We start from the raw sequence: 18107 nt of genomic DNA on the forward strand, positions 1-18107 counted from the left end.
AAAATTAATATAAAATGTTGATATGGCTTAATTGTGATCACATAAAATAAGAAGGAATGAGAGTGTATAAGAACTGAGAGGCAGAGAAGCTGGGTCCAATTAAATGGATCAGGATCCTCTCCTAAGAAAATGGTGAGGATCCTCCTGATCAAATTTTATCTAACTGTTACAATTATTATAACTTTTAGAAGAACCTTCTATTTGTAATCGTTGGATAAAATTTGAACGATCTGATGAACTTGATGCTCACCATTTACTTAGGAGAGGATCCTGATCCCAATTAAATATCACTCTCTCTCCGTTGTGCTGACAACCACTTTTTTTCTTCCATCTACCATTAAGCAATTGATTGGGAGTTAGACCATTCAATAAACATTGATGCTTTGTAATACCGAGGTCACCGTCCTTCCTTTAGTTCAATTAATTGCATCTCCACAAGTTAAAGATTTCGGAAAGATTTTTCAGTGTGTAGTACGGAACGATAAGCCAAATGTTCTCAAAAAGCTCTTTTTTTAAGTATACATCCTCCAATTATATAATTATATGTGATATACCATCTGTATTTCAGACACACAAAAATCTTCTAAGATTTCATATCGATTGCCATTAAGAAGATTGATGACTTGTAAAACTAGTTGCATCCAAAAACACGGTTCAGATTTATTTCAACTTCTGCTTGTTCAGACTCTCAGTGTGAGCGTCTCACTCACTTTCATCTCAGGGTATCAATCACTGCTTGGGATGCCAAGCGCGTTATACCCTCCTTCACAAAAGGTTATGGTACTGGAATAACTTTGCCTGATATAACCAATTTACGTGTTATAGTACTGATGAATTAGTTATTACATATTGTGTTTCGCTAGTACAGATAATTACAAAGTGAGAAAAGTCGTTTTTATACATTCAATGTGGTTGCCAACATCAAAGACTATATGCAGAGGAGTTTGATTTGGAAGAAAATGAGAAAATCTGACTTGTAACATTTTAAGTGAGTTAGTAATACATGAGCATACCACGTCGTGTTACAAATACACTCAAAGTTTCTTCAGAAGTTTCTTTTCCTTCTTATTTTTCTTCCTCTTTGTTGGGTTTGTTTTGGGCCAAAGAGTTCAGCACTGTCTCTGCAATTGGATTCCAATTCAATACATTTACATTGCTTGACACAGTACACACTTAGTTTCTCTAAATTGCAGCCAGGCTGATAGGAGAGACTTCTAAATTACCTTAAAGCATATTGGAACACAGACTAAGATGGTCAAGCATGAACTTTGTAGATATACTTCTGCATTTTCCCCTCGAGAATTTATATTTCTGCCAATGCAAAAATCAGATAAATAAAGAACACAAAAATGAAAACAATAATTTACAATCTTCGTACGATTTCCGGTAATGTAAGGGCTAAGGAGTTGTGTTTTCATTGATGTCAGGCAGCAGCGGTAGACGGCTTTTATAGACTGGAGGAGTCCCAGCTAGCATCAACGGCCCTGATGATCTTGTCATGTAGATTGGCTCCAGCAGTAGCAACTACACCTCGATCAAGGCCTTCCAAGTATATGCCCTTCGAAAAGTCCAGTGGACGCCCTCCGGCATCTGTAACCACCCCACCAGCCTCTTGTATGATAACAACGCCTGCTGCATGATCCCAAATCTTCTCCTTGTAGCCAGCCCTTGCAAACTTCATAAAAATCTCGGCATCTCCACGAGCTATGGCTGCGTACTTCACCATGCTGTATACTCGCAGTGGCTGCTTCCTGCAGTCACAATATCATTTGTTCATTTTATCATACACCTTTAGAATGTAACATATATAGCAAAGAGAGATGAAAGTTTAAATTGTGGTACCTAAGCCCGACACTATGAGCAAGCCCTGCTGTGAAGGAATGACTTGAATTTGCCTTCTCAACAGGTTCACAAAATGTTGCCAGAGCTGGATTATCTATGGAGGACACTCGGACAGGTTTTGCAGAGTTTGGCCACACTAAGTTCTTATTTACATGGAGCAGCGGTTGCATCCAAGCCTCACCGCTGCCTCTTCTAGCATATATCACACAGCCTTTGTCCCAAGATTCCGACGTTGGTGGTGTCAATTTAGATATAATTCTATGATACCGGTGATGATAATTGAGCCATTCCTTTCTCATTGGGTAATTGGGACAGCCAAGAACTCCAAGGACAACTTCTCCATCCTCTATTAAAGCCAGAGCTATTGCATATTGATCACCGCGGACAAAACCCAATGTGCCATCAACGGGGTCAAGTGTCCAAAATCTCCCAGCCGTGCCTCCAAGTGAGTTGCACCGACTGATGGCTTCAAGAACCTCTGTAGTCCCAAGGGCCATTTTCGGACTTTTAAGTCCAAAACGAGGTGCTTCAGCTAGACATTCGTTTACAGTTTTCACTACATCTTTTAGTACTCCACCTGCCTTTGCCATGGACAAATTTTGAATATCTTCTTCAGCAATAATGGACACGTTGCTGCTCCCAAAAGACTCGGACAGTATCCAGCTCACAGTTGCTTGGACACTCCAATCTGTTTGCACGGTACATTAAAGAGAGAACATGTATTGAAAAGAATTCATAGCTTCATTGACCATAAAATTGCACCCAAAATGTTGAAATTCCTTTTCCATGATGAACCATTGATACGATAACTTGAAGAAATAAACTCGAATAACATGTGGTCATCTGGTATAGGACTAAGCTCTCGCTTATTTCTTGGTGTAAATGTTTCTTACGTCATAGATTGGAATTCATATCGGAAATATAACAACTTTAGAACATAATATACTAACATAAACACCATATTGTAAGTTATTCCCTGGAGAGATGTTCAGGACCATAAACTGGCATACCAGCAACAACTTATTAAGAGAGTGGTGCCAAATATTCCAGCTTTTTTTTATCGGAAGCTTTCTTTTCGTGTTGAAAGCTAAACTGTTCCAAATTGTAAAGATCCTGACGTAAAAAGCAAATTGGGCATGATTTCTCTCAATTAAGAATCTAAGTTTGAGCAGACAAACAACGATTACGAGGCATATAAGTAAGATGATCAAGAGAGGTGTGTGAGGGAGATTTTGTGAGGAAATAGAGATGAAATGTCTCGGTCCTACAACAAAAAGACACATGTTCTAAAAAAAATGTTCAGTTCTGCTATGATTTAATACATCTTGGAGGAAAAAATAATGATTGCTTTCGAAGATAAAAAGATTGAGTGCTAGAAGAGACTGCAAAAAAAGGACTTATGCTCCCACTATGCTTGGTCCAGAATGCAAGTTGTGCACAGAGATTCTGTATTCTCAAGGGCCGCACCAACTTTAGGCTAAATGATACATGCAAATTCAACGAATAACATAACATAGGAGATGGGACTAAGATTCAATGTCCTCTACAGGTTCTGATATGAGTTTTGCGCATTCGGTTCGACATTTTATCACACATTCTGCAAGTTTGTTAAGGGTTGAAGGTGGATTATGATAAAAAGACTGAAAACAAAGCTTGCTGCTGATGAAAAGAGGAAACTATGACTAGCAGGCTAGCAGCATCATTCTACTTTATTAGCATGGCCCTTTAGTTGCCACTCGCAAAACCGCCAAACAGCTCCACAAGTTGATATTTTTAGGCTTATAGACACCTTTTTGTGTTTCCTTTTCTATATTATAGTACTTCCACTAGAAACCGCATTATGTTTTCTAACACAGTTTTAATAGCACTTAAAAGATAAAACGAAAAGTAATACACTGCCAAAGTTTCAAATTCGCTTCAGCAGCCCAGTACTAATTAGCAATAATATTATCCTTAACTTAAACTAATTGTGCAATCATGTGCGGAGTTTTATACTAATCGACTCTATACAATTAATAGTGAAATCATTTAATATAAGTTAGATGAGAAATTCTAAGGAGATTTGGAATGCTCTAAGGATTTTCTGTCACCTCATAGTTTAACGTCAATTTTCATGCCAATATTATAAAACGTTGTGCCAAAAACAAGAGGCGACAAAATTTATAAAAAGTCTCGCTTTTGATAGAGCCTCTTTAGCATTTCTAAATCAGATTTAATTCGGTCCTTTCCTATACGTGACTTCACATTCGTCAACGTGTTTTGACTTCAAAAAGTCATAATTTTCGAAAGAAGAAACTTTAAGAACAATTTCTTCAAACCCAAATAATTTCTCAAAGGCTCATAATTAGTGAAATCTAAATAAATCCAAATCACCAAAATTCCAAATTTGCGAAAAAAAACCCAGTTCAGAAAACAGAATTTAAGAACCACTGAAACAACAAAGATTGCAGATTTAACTGACCTGCCACAGTGACAGGAGAGTTATCATCCTTGGATTGGACCCCATCGCTGTTCTTCGAAATCAAACTGTTCTGAACTCTCTCGCAGAGAGAGCAAGCCAATTGCACAGCTCTAACAGCCACGTCCAATTCCTGGGAGTAATTTTTCACTGGCTCCGGAGCCAAAAGACTCGAACTTTTCAGGCCCTCCATTACTGAGAAGGATTGGGTTTTCATGAACTTGGATAAGCAGCAGCCAAATTTCCCAGAAAAGTTGAGGTGGGTTTTGTACCTGCTTGTCAACTTCTTGTCATTCCATTTTTCAAGACCCAAATTGTGCGAGAATTTTATAGCCATGGTTGAAGAATGTTTTGGGTTTGTGTGTGAGAGTGAGAGAGTGTTTTGTGTGGATTTGGAGGGTGTTGGTTTTGGTGACGTTGGAAGGGTGGTAACCAAAAGGCAAAATGAATAGAAAGTGATAGATAATGATTGGTGGAGACTTATTTTTCGGCTGGACTTCAATAACTACAAAGGAATTGGGCTAAGAATAAGCCATAAATATGAGATAATAAGCTATATTTACTTTAACAATATTTAGGTTTCTCGCATACAATCATTATCAAAAAGCTAATCTAGCTTAATTTTTCTTCATTTAAAGGAAAAAAGAATATTTAGACGTACTTTGTTTGAGAAAAACTAGTGTGAGAAATCCGGTCACGATATTGGTAAGATGAGTAAAAGGTGAGGCAAAAGAGCGAATTCAAATCGCAAACGATTGGCAAGTGAAGGATTGATCCTTTTGTGTCAGTATTGTTGCGAGACTTGTAAACTCTCACAAATTTTTAATGTTTTGGTTCTACTTGATTTTATGTTGATCTCACTTAGTGTGAGAACTACCTTAATCATACAACTCTACTAAAATTTCTCTTCTATTTGTCTACCCTAGTGTCGATTAACTTATGTCACAATAAAAGATGTTCCTTTCCTAAATGACCATTTAAGCATTATCTCAGCAAATGGTTAATCAAATTGAAGATTGCTTAGTAATTAACGAATTTTCACATGCTCGAAGTTCCATTACATCTTGAATGCTAGATGCATTGATCATGTGATCTAGCTGATGCATATGGTGGTTAATGAGATTTCATGAAATTTAACCGGACTTTTCAATGAAGTATCGAATTTTGTAAAAACAAAAAGAAAAAAGGGTACAAAATTAAACCAAAGTTAGAGTCATTGTGAGCTCATCAAAACGTATGCAATGCAAGTTCATACTTGATCAAAATATGCTTCAGAAGGAGTGGTATATGACAAGATAGATAAGCATATAATTGATAGAATAACACTTCACACTTGATGTTGTTGATAGGCAAGTTGAATCCATGTTCATACTCTTTTGATAATGTTTATCTTAATAAGTGCAAGGACCCATATTTTAATCGTCAACTTAATGATTTTCTAGTAGTGTTTACTATTTAGTTTTGGAGACTTGTGATTGCTTAATCAAGTTGAACAAATTGAGTTCCCATTTTTTTTCTTTTAAAAAGAAATCAACCGGTAGTTTCACTGCGGCGGTCCATCATTTCGGAGATCGAGAAGACTTATAAAAACATTTCAACATAAGTTGAATTTCGATTCGGAGTACATCTTTTCAGTTTTATTTACTTTTTAATCATGCTGCGAGTTAAATAAAAAAAATTATGATCAGTCGTGAGTTCAAATCACACAAATGACAATCGTTGAGTAAACAAAACTACTGGATAGCTTGGAATCAGCCCCGGATACTGGATGCATACTTGATTGGTTTAGACACTAACTAACAAGTAATAATCGTAATTATCTCATACAAGTGTGCCACTTTAGTGCTTAATACAACAATACAGCCCACTTGATTTGAAATTTTGAAAGCAGAAAGGCATTATATGCCAAAAATCCCTCCCACAGGTGGGCGAATGGGCAAGAATTTAGTGGCCGCAAATCACTCACAGCAGCATGATTGATTGGTGTTGAATTCTTGATGGTCAATTTTTCTTAACCTGTTGTGTTTAGATTGTTTTAGATTCTTGGGGTTCAAGTTTCAAGGTTCAAGGTTCAAACACAGGACTTATTACTTCAGCGTTTCAACAGCATGACGTAGTTCGATTTTATTGTTTTCATCCACACTTTAGGAAAGCTCATTTTCTCACAACGAGTTATCATTTTACAATACAAACATCATATTAGAACATTTCATTTCTTTATTAACATCTAAAGATCATTTTTAGATAAACTCATTCGATTAGGTGATCATGTAGCCATCTATGTATGTCGAAAATTGATAGTTATGGTAGCAAGTGACATCGTCATAAAACTATCAACTGCTTTAATTCATATGAATGACGAAACGGTTTCTAAATCGAATGAAATTTTCTAGAAATGATCTTTCGATGGTGATAAATATAATAAACAATTTCGACTATAATATTTGTACGGTAAAATGATATCACCTTCGTGGGAAACAGTGTGTAAGTCTCAAAAGAATGTTGTTGATTGATCCCCTAATTAATGAATGAGGTTTTTGCAAAAATCACGAGGGAGCCCGCCCACATTGTTATTCACATATATTATGACTTTTGGGCTGCCGCCATTTGTTTAAATGGGGGTGGTGGAGGCATTCGCATTTTTATTAGATTGAGCGCAAAACTTAAAAAATTGAATTTGGGCTTGATTGTGCATGGATGTTGCAATCAATCCATTTCATCTAATAGAAAATGAATTTGCTTTCTATTTTTTTTTTCAATTTGTTCTGGTCCCTAATCTTATCTTGGAACAAAGGTGAAAGCTAAAGCTCCCCCAACTTCTTTGAACTTGAAATTGAAATCAAAGTGGACTTGTCCACTTCACAATAATGTAGCTCAATTAGTGGAGTGGAGGTTATGATTTTCATTTGGCCCGGCTTGGGTGAGTCTCACAATTGATCAAATTAAATTATCTGATCATACTTATCTCATATAACAAAGTGCAAATTTCATCATCATGACAAAATGCTTATATATGTCCGTGGTATATTGTTATACTCCAATATTCTTTTATCACTCATTACGTGATGAAGAGGGCTAAACGAGCTCTAGCCCAACCCAAGTTTAAAATTTTTTCTACTTATATGATCCATTATGATTAAAGTTTAGACAATCTTTAGTCCAAATTTCCAAGTCTCCAGCCATCTCACTTTATCATCATGTTTTCTCCTCTAAATTGGGTGTATAAGTTAATCTCGATGACCATGAGCTCATGTGTTTGTGTGGGGAGATTCTTGGATATAACTAAAAGTATATCATTTATTAATATCTCTCTCATCATGTAACTTATTAATCTCTCTCTTATCACGTAAAATGTCACATGTCACACGAGTTACTAGATAAAAATAAAGGGCTGAACAAGCTCTAGCTCAATCCAATTTTTGTTTTTAAAATTTTTCCTACTTGTATTTATCTATTATAATTCAAGCTTAGACCAAATTTCCGGCCAAAATAGCCCCTCCAACTTTTCGATTCTCCAACCAACTCACTTTATCATCCTTATTTCTTCCATAAGTCAAGAAGTTAATTTCAAGACCATGACCCCATTTCTTTGTCGTGACATTCGTAGATACACTAACTCAGATGTATATCTTATATTAGCATCTTTCTCGTTTCACATGTTAAAAGTAGTCTCTTCTTTGTGTGAGAACTGACGAGATTGGCTCCCAAAAAGTAAGTAAACTATTATCACCACCTAATTCTTATCTTAACCCTATCATTAATCATTAACAATAAACAAGAAATAGTGGGTTATATAATTTTTAAACAAGGACAAGATTCCAAACAGTTCGACATGATCGGTGGAATGCTGACTCCTTCAAACAACACAAAACTAATTACCCACGTGATCCATATGCAGCAGCCACCAACCACCTTATACTGTAGACCCGTGCACTTGATTAATTCACAAGCATTATTGGTCCTATAAACAATAAAATGACTAGATCACGCATGCACAACTTTTGTATATCGAACCGCTGCATGGCCAATATGGTCATTATCCTAAACCAGCTGAGTGGTATATAAGAAAGCAGTGGGTTCTGGAAAGAGCATTGAGCAAAACCAACTTGTATTTTGCGTCAAAACTTCAGAAAACCACATACAGAATTCAGAAGGTTTTATAGAAGAAGAAGAAGAAGAACTAGAGAGATGGAAGGTTCCGCATCCAATTCTACCGCCGGGAAAGCGATGATGAACGGCAGAGATTTATCGAGGAGATTTTCCGGCAGGCCGATTCCCAAGAGGGGTCAGGTGAAGAAGAGAATCGTGGTGGGATTAGCCAATTCTGTGGCTTCAGTATTCAATCCTCATCGTCCATAAATGCACTTGGCAGCAGCCTAAGTAACTCGTAGTTACTAAACTTAGACGAATTTTGAGATCGAGTAATTTGGTCAAGAAATTTTGAGGATTTGAGCAGATTGTTAATTTGTTCATGTACTGGATTTTAATATTTGTACATACTGTAGAATTTGATTCAATTATTGAAATGAGAATCTGCATTTCTTTGTTCCAATCATTTTGTTTGGTACAATAAATCTGGTGCTTTAAATGAAATCTCAAAACCTAGAACAAAACTTAAACTGGAAAACCAGGAGCAGGAACTCATATTGCATAGCAAGTTTTACTTAAAAATTAACAGATATTGCATATAGTGTACACTGTTAGTGTATCAGATCCGCTATTTGTAAAGAATTTGTAGCTTAAATAGTGAAGCGTTTAGCCTTACACCTAAGTTTTATGTTCAATTCACCATCCCATAGTATCACTTTTATAGAAACAAAAATTCCACTTGTTTGGCCCTGGATCATGGATTTGATAGAGCTAGTACCTTTATAGTCTGTCATGCGTTAGAGTAATTTATTGTAGATGATGAGTGATTTATGATCGATTAATGTATTTTAAAGCACAAATTAATGATAATCATTTACTCACACACAAACAATTGATTGTATCAAAATTCAAATATAATATTATCAAAATCCAATGTACAATAATAGCACTACGACATTTTCTATGTCTAAAAATAGATTAGATTGAATAATACTAAATTCAATACAATCATAAGTTGATAACATTGATCCGGATGCAGTGCATGTGTTTATGCAGTAGTTATGTAAGATATGGGTGGATTACGATATGAATAAAACCAAACAACCGGTAACCAACTCTTACAAATATCGTAATAATCTTACTGCCTAGATCGAATCTATGCCTCTTTCTTTTAACACAATCTGACACAATTAAACACATGTTCTTACAGATTTTGGTCTGAAGTCCTTTTCAGTACAAGATTAAGTGCATGCATCGTATTATATAAAGGCCATAACAAATGGCCGTACATTTTCGATGTTTTTAGTGTTTAATTATTAACTCATATCCTTCACTCTGATAAAATAATGGAGACCAACTCTCATGGCAGATGTGCATCGCTACCGAGGGATTTTGTGTTAATGATACAATGTTATGTGCAGAGAAATTTATGTAAAATATCATTTGCGCACTCATAACATCATGGTAATAATATACTTATATTATGATTGTCCTGTATCATGAAAATCCTTCTCAAAATAATTGTCATCTATCATTTATATCTTTCAACAATTTTTCTTTCACGGTATATACCTCTGAGTGATCCAGAGAAATGCAACTCGTTAATCTTGCATAAAATCCATACAACTAAGTGTGACGTAACATTGTATCCAAATCTTGCATATTATATTAATCGAAAATAAGGTTTTAGATTCTAAAATGAGATTGCAAGATCTTACCCTTGAACTAATAAATAATTGCAGATAAGTCCTGCTTACGAGACCCAACAAACTACACGAGTGGAAGAGAATCATATGACTCTACTTTTATAGTGGGGAGTCAGCAAAGTGGTCATGTGATTCTTGTGGACTCTAATACGCAGCAGGGAACCAGCACAATTTATACATTTGTTTAATTGGTCCTACTTTAATTTGCTACTTTCACCATGATTAACTTAACTTTACTACTTTAGGTCAATTAATATTCAAATTCTTTACTTTACGGATTGTCGTGTTGATATTTACTGGATTTTTTTGTTGGTTTTCCATTTAAAAGATGTCTTATGTTGATGAATTGGTGGCCGGAGAACTCAACAGCCGGCGGGGTCAATGTTGGCAACAAATGAAAGTCAATGAGCCCTTAAGAGATTAATTTTTGATAATTGTTCAGCATATGTCCCTAAACTTGGTACTTTAAGTTGAAGGTAATTTGGAAAACAACTAATTGGTTTTTGACTGGAGACTTGGTTTGAGTAAAAAGAGGTTACACGAAAGGGAAAATCTTCTGTGAGAGTCTTAACTTATGCAATCGTCAAACTTTATAGATGATCATTTTAATCTCAAAAGTATGAACGTCTTATATGTATTTCGGTCTTATCAGCCTCGCATTAGTTTTAGGATGGTGCTATGTATCCACACAATTATTTTTACTTCTCACATACTACTCTGAATTTACGGCGGTTGGATAGAGCGAATTGAAGAAGCCCAATGCACAAAAATTAACAAGGTTGTTGAGAGGTAAAAAGATGTGTGTGAACAACAATACCTTGATTTTATTATTTTGAGACACTTGTCTTATGTGGCAATTGCACACACGATTTATTTTTGTATGGCTGAAAGGACCATGTTATCTTTAAAGTAGTTCTCACAAAAGTACGGGGGCAGTGTATTTCATGGTGCATTGTTTTCGAAGGTTGATCTACAAGTAAAACATTCGTACTTTAGAAAAAGAACTAGCATAGCCTGTACTTGTTCTATTTATAACAAAACAAAAACACTCAGAATATGCTGCAAAATAAGGGTTCCCTTTATAATTGGCAGCCTTATCAGTTATTTTGTCCATAATCCAAATTATTAGACCCAAATATCTTCCCTTTTAAACATAATCTAACATAATTAAAATATTGTGTTCACTGTCTAGTGGGTATATTTAGATGAAGTACAATGAATCAAGATGCTCCCTTTTCCACTATCAGATTCAGTGAATGGTTTGACTCTATAATTGTACTTTGGAATAATCTGATACAACTTTAATTTAGCAGTTTGTAATTAATTAATTATATTAGTGGCAGGGACATTATGTTTTTTGTTTTACAAACGAAAGCATTAGTAGGTTAAACTAGTAGTTGGTAGAGAGAAGAGAGATCGAACCAGACCAGATTGCATAAGTAAGGACATTATATTTGGAAACCTTTAATCACTAGGCTTAAAGAAAAAGGGAATATTTTTGCTCACAACTCTCAAATGATGATGATGTTTACCATCTTATTTATCATCATTAGATGAGTTTAAATTTCAAGATCTATATGAGGTAGACACAAACCTTAAAATTTAAACTCATTCAATGCTAATAAGTAGGGTGGCAAACATTATCCTCACTTGAAAGCGGTGAGAAAAAATGCATCCTATCCTTTCTCTTTATAGTTGTTAAATTATAATAATTGTTCACTGCTTAAAAGAGAAAGGATAGGATGCATTTGGTAGCTCCAAATAATGCGACTCCATGCATGCTCCACTTGGTCCGGGGGAGCAATGAGGGTTGGAGAACGACAATCATTCATTCTTAAAATCTACATTCTTAAGATTAATATTCGGAAGAAAAAGGGAAAAGCTCTTTGTTTTTTATTCTCTTGTAACTAAATTTTACTTAAGGTAAAAGTTTGGTTTTCTCGGGGATAATAATAAAAAAGTTGACAATATATTACTTTAACTGTCACTCTAAATAATTGTACATGAGATTTTCATCTCTTGTGAAATGTTGAACGACTTTTCCTGTTCAACTGGTTGTGAAAAGAGAAGAATTTAGTTTATGAGTTTAAAGGAGTAGAGATAAAAAAAGCTTTATAAAATAGAAAACCGACAAAACGAGCCAATAAAAAGTGAAGTGTGAACACGAGCACACGACCAACCAAGAAGGTCAAGATTGTCTTTATAAAACCAAAGAAAATACAGTCAAATTCTACGAGCAACACAGTATACTCAAATATATTAATTTCCCCAAAATTTTAAAAAGTTTAACATAAAAAAAAATAAAAAAAATAAAAAAACAAACAAAAACAAAAAGGTTGATGTCCTCAGTATTATATAAACACAATCAAGAAAACCCAAATCACAAAACAACCTCACAGCTCAAAAGTTTCAGACTTTCAAGATTCAAACAGTCATTTCTTCTCTCTTGCTTAATAGAAAGACTGATCTTTGCATCGAGAAGAGCTTTCGAAGTGTTAGGATACTGAGAGTGTTCTCTGCTTAATACACACACACACACACACACACACTTTTTGATCCCTTATTAAGATAATAATCAGAAGCAAAAGAATAGATGGAGGGTGCAAGGAGTGCTATGATCAACGGGGGGAGTTTATCTCAGAGGTTCAATTCTGGCCGTCTGATTCCCAAAAGGGGACAGGTGAAGGTGGCTATTGTAGGGGTTCTGCTTCACTCTTTCTCCTCCGTTTTCTCTGCCAGCAGCCGCCGTGGCGGCTGCGGTTGTCAATCTAATGATGCTCATGACTTCTCTTAGCTGATGAGATCATGTTCTGATCAATCTTTCAGTCCAGTTTTTTTTTTTTTTTTTTTTTTTGGTGAAATATTTTTACATTTTAGATGAGTGAGTGAAAGGGAAGGGTAAAAAGTTTGAGCTCGTCTTTTTTTCTTGCAACATAAGGCTGTAAAATTTTTGTAGTTTGAAGAGGATTTTGCTACAAGAAGAAGAGCTACACAGTTCAGAAGGTTTTATGCAAGAAGAAGAGCTACAGAGATGGAAGGTTCCGCATCCAATTCTACCGCCGGGGGAGCGACGTCGAGGAACTTTTCCGACCGGCTAATTCCCAAGAGGGGTCAGGTGAAGATGGGAATCGTGGTGGGATTAGCCAATTCCGTGGCTTCAATCTTCAATCCTCATCGTCCATAAATGCACATGGCAGCAGCCTAAGCAACTCGTAGTTACTAAACTTAGACGAATTTCGAGATCGACTAATTAGGTCAAGAAGTTCTGAGGATTTGAAGAGATCTTTAATTTGTTTATGTAATGGATTTTAATCTTTGTACATTGTAGAATTTGGTTCAAATATTGAATAAGAATCTGCTTTCTTTGGTCAAATTATTTTGTTTGGTACAACACTTATTGGTGCGTGAAATGAAATCTCAAAACCTAGAACAAAAATTAAACTGGAACACCAGGAGCAGGAATTCATATTGCATTTAGTACATTGTTAGTGTATTAAACTGCTATTTGTAAGGAGTTTGTACCTTAAATGGTAAATAGTTTTTAACCTTGCACTTGAGCTCTATGTTCGAATTCGCCATCCTATAGTATCACTTATATAGAAACAAATTTTCTACTTATTTGGTCTTGAATCATGGATATGATAGAGGTAGTACCTTTTATAATCTATCATACGTTAAAGTATTGTATCATGATTGTTGATTTATTGTAAATAATAAGTGATTTACAATCGATTAATGTATTTTAAAACTCAAATTAATGATAACCATTTATCCACACATAAACAATTGATTGTATCAAAGTCAGAAATACAATATTATCAAAATTCGATGTACAATACTAGCACTACGACATTTCATGTCTAAAAAGAGATTAGAATCCGGATGCAGTGCATGTATCTATGCACTAGGATATGAAATAATATGTAAGATATGGGTGGATTAAGATATGAAAGAAAGCCAAACAACCATCAACCAACTCTCACAAATATCAAAATAATCTCACTGCCTACATCGAATCTATGCCTCTTTTAACACAATCTGACACAATTAAACACATTTTCTTACAGATTTTGGCCCAATTCCTTTTCAATGCAAGATTCAATGCATGCATCGTACTATGATAAGGCCATCATTTTGTTTGGCCGTACCGTTTCTATGTTTTTAGGGTTTAATAATGGAGAGCAAACTCTCATGGCAAATGTGCACCACTACCAAGGGATTTCGGGTCAGTGAAACAAGGTCATGTGAAGAGAAAATTATATAAAATATCATTTATGCACTTACAACATCATGATAATTATATACTTAACATCATGATTGTTACATGTATCATAGATTCATAGAAGTCCTTCTCAAAATAATTGGCATCTATCTTTCATCTTTTTCAATAATTTTCTTTCATGGTGCATACAGCTGAGTGATCCAGAAAATTAACAGTAAAATGATCTAATAAATCTTGCAACAGTTAAATCTTGCAAAAAATCCATACTATCAAGTGTACGTAACATTATATCTGGAACTCACTTGTCATATAATCGAAAATAATGTTTTAAATTCAAAAGAGAGATCCCAAGATCTTTGGTAGTGAAAGGCTATTTGAGTTTGTTAACCCTTGAATTAATAAATAATTGCAGATAAGTCCTGTATTACGAGACCCAACCTATTTTACCAGTGGAAGAGAATCATAAGACTTCACTTTTTTAGTGGAAGCTAGCAAAATGGTCATGTGATTCTTGTGGGCTACAAATATAGCAGCAGGAGCAACAACAAGGAACCAACACAATTTATACGTTTGTTTAATTTGGTCCTACGTTAATTTGCTACTTTCACCATGATTAACTTTAACTTTACTACTTTAGGTCATATTAATATTCAAATTAATTCTTTGACCTTACTAGTTGTCGTGTTCATATTTACTGGTTTTTTTTTTATTTTTTTTATTTTTTTATTTTTATTTTATTTTATGGTTTACCATTTAAAAAGATGTATTTATGTTGATGAATTGGTGGCCAGAAAACTCAATAGCTGGCAGGGTCAATGTTGCCAACAAATAAAAAATAATCAGCCCTAAAGCAATAAGATGCAAAAGTATACGTAAAACCCAAAGATTAATTTTTGTTAATTATTCAGCATGTGTCCCAAAACTTGGTACTTTAAGTTGAAGGTAATTTGGAAAACAACTAATTGGTTTTTGACTGGAGATTTAGTTCGAGTAAATAGAGGTTATGTGAAAGGGAAAATTTTCAGTGAGAGTCTTGACTTTTGAGATTGTCAGACTTTATTGTTGGCTATTTCAACCTCACAAAAGTATGAATCTCTTCTATATCTTGGTCTCATCAGCCTCGCATTGGTTTTATTGTTGGGAGACAATTGTCTTATGTGGCAATCGTGCACAACATTATTTTTGTATGGTTGAACGACCTCTCGCAAGAATATAAGACTGATTGTATTCTGATTTAATCTCACCCAGTATAAACACTGCTCTAATCAATAGTCATATCGAAGTTTCTTTCTTGGTTTAAAGTTACAATCATAGTTTTCAAAGGTTGATCTACTAGGAAAACATTCGTACTTTAGAAAAAGAATTAGCTTAGCTGTTATTGTTCCATTTATAACGAAACAAAACACTGAGAATATACTGCAAAATAAGGATATTCCCTCTGTAATTGGCAGCCTTATTAGTTATTTTGTCCATAATCCAAATTATTAGACCCAAATCTCTTCCGTTTTAAACATAATCTAACATAATTAAAATATTGTGTCCACTGTCTAGTGGGTTTACTTAGATGAAATACAACGAATCAAGGTGCTCCCTTTTCCACTATCAGATTCAGTGAATGGTATTGACTCTATAATTGTACTTTGGAATAATCTAATACAACTTTAATTCACATACAATTAGCAGTTTAAAATTAATTAATTATATTAGTGGCAGGTACATTATTAGGGAGGAGAGAGATCGATGATGATCAAATCCGCACCGATTTGTATAGACAAAGACATTATGTTTTGGAGCTTTAATCACTAGTGGGGAAAAAAAAGGTCCGAGTTGGGCACTTCATTTTGAATCTAGTTCAGGCCCTTACGGGACCGGGCGGACCCGATTCAGGATTTGCTTGGTTCTGCAGAATAAGTATAGCTAAAGACAAAACAATTTTTCTCTAGGACAAATCTCTAGACACACGTATAAACAGTAATCGAAAGATTAAAATGAACGGATGACAAAAAATTTTGGTTTAAGTTATTATTCGGATTAGGAAAACTCGAATAAGAAACCTGGTCGAAAATTTACCGTGAATCACATCTTTTCATGAAGTCATTGGCATGGTTTATTTCTATTAGTGAAATTGTCTCACTCACTTTGTAATCTTTTAAATTAGGTTCATTGAATTTTTTTTATTAGGTTCATTGTATAACAGATTCATCAGGATGCACTCAAAGTAAATTCATTGTAATTAATTTGTATATTTGTACTTCTATATATTGTATATTTATGAATAAATGAAACACTGCCACTAAATTCAAATTCAAGTCTTATATATAGAATTCAAATTCATGTAGAAAGCAGCTCCAAATGTGACATTTCTCCACTCTTATTCTTATTATACATGTAAGAAAAACCGAGTATATAATTTCAAGTTATGATTGTTGTGTGTGAAGTGTTGAACGACTTTTCCTGGTCGAAGTCATTGTGAAGAGAGAAGCTATTAGGTTATGAGTTTAAGGAGTACAGAAAAAATAAAATAAAAAAATCAAGATCCTCATCAAATCTCCAAGTTCGGATCCAGAAATCTAAAAATTTGGACTATTTAAAAGAGGAGAGAGATCTGAACTCTTAATTTAAATGAGTTGGATAAGTGAAATAAACAATGAGAGTTTTAATGAAAAACCTACTGTACTGTTCATTTTAATAAAAATTTATATTTTTACAGTCAAAAGTTAATCCTGGTACTATTCACTTTACCCTTTATTTTGTCTTTATCATTAAAACTCAAAAATTTCAACACATTTTCATTAGTTTTTCTAATAAACAAACTAGGCCGTAAGATTTTAATTGAGTAATCTAAATTTATGAATCTGCCTATTTCGGACACAAAAATCAAGAGATGACGTAAATTCAAAAGAAGAAAAAACTTATAAAATGGAGAACCGACAAAAAAAAAAATTTCATCACTTACATAAAAATACGTGATGTAACATCCGTATTTCCGTCACAATTAAAAATTTCTCCACCGCTAAAAAGGAAAGTCAAGATTGTCTCTGTCAAACGGTCAAATTCGACGAGCAACACAATCTAATCAAATATATTAATTTCCCCAAAATTAAATAAAGTTAAAAAAAATAAAAAAGTTGATGTCCTTGGCAGTTGGCACTATATAAACACAAGCTAGAAAGCCCAAATCACAAAACAACCTCACAGCTCAAAAGTTTCAGACTTTCAAGATTCAAGCACTCACTTCTTTTCTCTTGCTTAATCGAAGACGGATATCCGCATCGAGAAGAGCTTTCGAGGTGTAAAATACAGAGCGTTCTCTGCTTGATACATACTTTTTGATCCCTTATTAAGATAATCAGAAGCAAAAGAAGAGATGGAGGGTGCAAGGAGTGCTATGATCAACAGTGGGAGTTTCTCTCAGAGGTTCAATTCTGGCCGTCTGATTCCCAAGAGGGGTCAGGTGAAGGTGGCTATTGTTGGGGTTCTGCTTCACTCTCTCCTCCATTTTCTCTGCCAGCAGCCGCCGCGGCGTTTGTGAATCTAGCGATGCTCGTCACTTCTCTTAGCTGATGAGATCATGTTGATCAATCAATCAGTTCAGTTTTTTTTGGTGAAAGATTTTTACATTTTCGATGAGTGAGTGAGAGGGAAGGGTAAAAAGTTTAAGTTCTTACCTTTGTTTCTTGCAACAAAAGGCTGTAAAAAATTTGTAGTTTGAAAGTTTATAACTATTGGAATATGTTTGTTAACTCTTAGTTATGTGTCTTCTTTCAATCTGTCTGTTAGGGTGTGAGTA

The 18107-nt window shown here is 34.7% G+C and overlaps 1 protein-coding gene across 1 annotated transcript; it reads right to left on the reverse strand.

Moving 5' to 3' along the window:
• Positions 1-1252: 1252 nt before the first annotated feature.
• LOC137729677 (3',5'-bisphosphate nucleotidase AHL-like) lies at positions 1253-4677 on the reverse strand. The gene is made up of 3 exons (XM_068468681.1): positions 4304-4677; positions 1843-2530; positions 1253-1751 (listed from the first exon to the last, which is right to left on the reverse strand). The coding sequence occupies exons 1-3, from the start codon at positions 4635-4637 to the stop codon at positions 1448-1450; spliced, it is 1326 nt and encodes a 441-aa protein (XP_068324782.1). The 5' UTR covers positions 4638-4677; the 3' UTR covers positions 1253-1447.
• Between the last annotated feature and the right edge of the window lie 13430 nt (positions 4678-18107).

The sequence above is a fragment of the Pyrus communis genome, chromosome 3, assembly GCF_963583255.1.
Source record: "Pyrus communis chromosome 3, drPyrComm1.1, whole genome shotgun sequence".
NCBI lineage: Eukaryota > Viridiplantae > Streptophyta > Magnoliopsida > Rosales > Rosaceae > Pyrus > Pyrus communis.

Coding starts and splice junctions, on each gene's coding strand:
- LOC137729677 (XM_068468681.1), bottom strand. CDS start 4,637: ATGGCTATAAAATTCTCGCACAATTTGGGTCTTGAAAAATGGAATGAC. Junction 2,531..4,303: donor CTCTCCTGTCACTGTGGCAG/GTCAGTTAAATC, acceptor CCGTGCAAACAG/ATTGGAGTGTCCAAGCAACT. Junction 1,752..1,842: donor GCTCATAGTGTCGGGCTTAG/GTACCACAATTT, acceptor TTGTGACTGCAG/GAAGCAGCCACTGCGAGTAT.